The sequence below is a fragment of the Pygoscelis adeliae genome, unplaced genomic scaffold (assembly GCF_000699105.1).
Source record: "Pygoscelis adeliae isolate BGI_AS28 unplaced genomic scaffold, ASM69910v1 Scaffold34, whole genome shotgun sequence".
NCBI lineage: Eukaryota > Metazoa > Chordata > Aves > Sphenisciformes > Spheniscidae > Pygoscelis > Pygoscelis adeliae.
The window spans coordinates 2,788,583-2,792,733 of NW_008824658.1; the positions used below are offsets into that span (position 1 = coordinate 2,788,583).

Here is a 4,151-nt window from a genome sequence, read left to right on the forward strand (position 1 = left end):
TGGGGGTGGAATGTACAATGAAATAGGAACATGCAGCAGCTTTCAAGGAAAGTGGTGTTAAGATATGGCTGATGTGCATTCTCTCTGTATTTGATCATGCTATTTTTAAAAAATCAATGACAGTTCCTCTAAGTTGGGATCTGCCACAGGTCATCTTTCAACAGAATTAGAGGCTCTGACTTAGCAAAGCACTGGTGGAGGTGCTTATCCTCGCATAGATGCTTTGATTCTCCTGGAATTTAGGCATCTGCTTTAAGATAAGCTGAGGCTTAAGAGCTTTTCCTTAACCATGCTGCTTTCCTTCAGTAAGAGGACCACTGTGAAGCGTAACACAAAAATATAATCACCTGACTGACAGCTGTTATAAGAACTGCAAGTATTAAAACCTGTTTTGATGTTGGTCTTCCAGGAAAATACTACAATTTATACTTTTTTGCTGAAGCAGAAATCTGGGGTTTGATATGTGAAGTGAAGGCTCATTTGAATTGAAGTGTGGATAAATAAGAATGAGTGTTTTTCTCTTTTGTGCACAGAAAGTTGGGTGTGACAGGGTCATAGGTTCCACAAAGCAGGAAGATAAGTGTGGTGTTTGTGGAGGAGATAATTCCCACTGCAAAGTGGTGAAAGGAACATTTTCAAGGATACCAAAGAAACAAGGTCAGTGCATTCAGTGTTTTGTCCTGGGGAATTCAGGGTATTTTTGTTTGATCTCTTCTGTTTCATGGAAAGTACCAGAGCAATCACAAATCATTTACAGCATCACTAATTCCAATAAACTCTCTGGACTTTACTTTGAGATGTGTCTAGAATTTGCAGATGAGACTTTTGTCCAGTGGTCAGTTAAGTCTGCTGATATCAGGGTCTATGCATGCATAGAGGAGGGCTTCAGTGCTCTGTGTTGGAGAGCTATGGACTTATTTGTGCTGCTGATGTCACTCAGCTGCTCCGTCCGAGTCACTGGAGTGCTGCAATAATATGTCATCGTCACTCACTGACAGACAGGAGCTTGCATGGTCTCTCTGTGGGTGCATATGGCACTCGAAGCCCGTTTTAGTCTCAAGCAAAGTCAGTTAGTCTCAAGCAAAGTCAGTCAGCATTTTTCTTCCGACCCAAAGCCCTTTGTCCCTGTTACATTCCATCACCTGGCATAGAAATAGGGATGGGAATGATGCTGGATTAGGTTCAGCTTGCTGTAATACACCCTGCTTTTAGAAAACAAGATTTATTTAAAAACCTAAGACAGACTCTTCCTGTTCGTGGCATACTAACCAGTTACTATCTTTTCAAATACTACAATAAAGGGCACATTAAGATGTTTGAAATTCCTGTTGGTGCGAGACATTTGCTTATACAGGAAACAGATGCCACCAGTCATAATCTCGGTAAGTATGTAACAAGTAGGAAAATTTTCAGTCAGAATATTTTTTTTCAGCTGTTTATTTTTGTCTCTGGAGCCTCACAGTGTGTTTATGCATTTGTTTACCCATTATCCTCCCATACCACGTACCTCCTTTAAGTATGTTAAATAGGGAAACTTGTTTGGCAATTTGATTTCCCTGTGCTGTATTCCCTGGTGTCCTAGCCAGAAGATCCCTGCATTGGCATGTGCACGTGTGAAAGCTTCTGAAAGAGGACCTGAATTACATTAAGGGGTGCAATGCATTATCTTCATGTGCATCTCTCCTAACGTGCTTCCCATCCTCAGTCATTTCGCAGCCACGTCCAAATCCGTTTCAGGTTCTGCCCCATTGCTAACAGTATTGACGCAAGGATGCCCAATCGATCACGCAGCTTAGAAAGTAATTGAAATCCGCTCCTCGCGGTGCCCTGTAATCAATGCGAAGCAGTGTCTAGTAGGCTGTTATTAATTGGAAGTAGATTCACAGCAAATGGCCTGCTAATTGTATCGTGAGTCATCCCAACTTCTCACCAGCGAACAGTTCCCTTGCTGCTCAGTGCAGCCTGGCCCCGTGGATCGGGAGAGCGAGCGATCGCTGATTCAGACAAGGTTCTTTCGGTGTGGGGTAAGCAATACACGGGGGACATGAACAGCTTGCTCTCTGTCGAGGCCAGCGCTGAGGGAGCAGGATGCTCAGGCAGCTGCTAGAGAGAGAAGGGTCATAAATAACAAACAGTCCCAGCTTCTTCTAGCGAGGACTGCAAGTTTTCCATCTTGGGAGAAAACCAAGAGTCCTTATACAAAGGTGGCTGAAGTCTCTCCGGGTGAAGGACAGGGCATTGATTACAGCTGAACCAGAGGAATCAGACGCTGTGTGCAATGGCAGGCGCCTGCAAAGCAACAGGAGCTTAAGCAGGGCTGTGTTGGTGTCAGGGCTGGATCTGAGCAGGAGAATTAATACAGTTTCTAGCGTCTCTCTCTCACTGTGGGGACCCGCTGGGGGTTAGCTCAGTTGCCTTTCTCTCATGGAGCAGTAACAGCCCCCTGAGCTGCCTTACAACATGTCAAAGAGCTGAGTAGCCGTGGGACCCCCGCCAGCTGTCAAATTGGCTCAGATTTGGCCAGTGGATTCAGAAGTTGTTAGTCGGGAGCAGGCAGATGGACACATGCGGTGTGTCGCGCTGGCCTCATTTCTCTGGCAAGGCAGGCTATGAAAAAGAAAAAAAAGGACAATTGATGTTTCTGGAGCTGAGCAGGAAAGCGTTGGCAGTTCAGTGAAACACCTGAAAAAGTCTTTCCAAACCTGTGAGGGAACAGAGGGAAAATACAGACTGGCCTTTTCTGCTTCTTCCACTGGGACAAGAGCAGAACAAAACTCGAAATGAGAAGTGAACCTCTCGTATTCACTTTTCCTGTGTTGTTCCTAGCAATTAAAAATCGTGAAACGGGGAAATTCATTCTAAGCGAAGACAACTATGTGCCAGACTCTAAAGTATTTATTGACATGGGTGTGGAGTGGGAATATCGGAATGACGATGATAGAGAAACCGTGCAGACCATGGGGCCGCTGCGTAACGCAATAGTTATTCTGGTAAGTCAAATGAAAACCATCTTCCACGGAACACAATGTCAGGGTTACAGAGCCATAATGTACTATAATATATTTTAGATTCCTCTTGTGAGTTACAAGAAGACATCTGCTTCAATTATAAGACAGTAGAAGATGTATTTTAATTCCTTTCTCCTAATTCATTGCTCTGTACAAGAGTTGTTATAACTCAGGGTTATGTGTTGAGCAACCAACTCTCCTGATTATTTCCTGTGGATGACCTAGCAAATGGCCACTGTGTAAAGACTCTCCAGCTTACTTATCATATCTGACATGTAAGCATTAGTAAAAAAAGGTCAAAATGGTTTGTATCAGATAGATGTAATAGCTCCTCCTCCCGTCCATGTTTTGAAAATGTATCCTGCAAAGGCAGATGCAGGATTCTTGTGCTGCCAGGCTCACTTTGTCAGGGCACAGCCAGTTCTGCCGCTCCCAAACCCACCCGACTATATTCTTTTTTCATTGCAAACCAGCAAACGATAGACTACAATGAGTAGGGGTAGGTTGATTCAGAATCCCTCCGCAAGCAGCTGTAATGTGTTGATCTACACCAGCTGAATGTCAAAGGAGGAATAAATATTATGTTTTCAAAGGACCAATATTTTGCACTTTATTCACATTGAGTTCCATTTTCTTGCATTTGTCTCAGTGCAGTGTGATAGCAAAAACTCTTTCTAAATAGTTTATATTTCTGTCAGGATTAAGTAACAAGCTTCACAGAATTCCCAGGATTATCATAAGAATATTTGTGTTTTATCAGAAATATAAGCAATTTTCTTCACCGCTTTCAGTTATCTGTGCATTTGAATTTGCCCTGTCTTTTAGTGGCACTATCCATTATCATTTTAGTACAACATTTCCTTCCTTGATGATGGGATATGGAAAAAATTTAGTATCGTGAAGTCAGTCCAACACTGGCAAGAAAAATCAGTCTAAATCAACAACAGTCTTTCTTAATATACAGTTTAGAAACTGTGTCATAAGGGTAGAGATACTTTTTCATCAGGGAAAAAAAAATGTGTTGAGTGCAGCTAAAAGGTTTAAATCCCTTCGGGGATGTTTTTGTATCTGAGCTATGATGACTGCTATTCCACATTATCTCACATAGCTTCTGATATCAGTCTTTCAAATCTTTTTTCCCTA

At 42.6% G+C, this 4,151-nt stretch overlaps 1 protein-coding gene across 1 annotated transcript in view; it reads left to right on the plus strand.

The window, feature by feature from the left end:
* The window catches only part of ADAMTS2 (ADAM metallopeptidase with thrombospondin type 1 motif, 2), a 188,629-nt gene that overhangs the window by 173,474 nt on the left and 11,004 nt on the right, over positions 1 to 4,151 (plus strand). Inside the window, exons 14-16 of the mRNA XM_009322760.1 lie at positions 534 to 657; positions 1,302 to 1,382; positions 2,827 to 2,990. Of these exons, the coding sequence (XP_009321035.1) occupies positions 534 to 657; positions 1,302 to 1,382; positions 2,827 to 2,990 (369 nt within the window). The remainder of the gene's footprint in view (positions 1 to 533; positions 658 to 1,301; positions 1,383 to 2,826; positions 2,991 to 4,151) is intronic.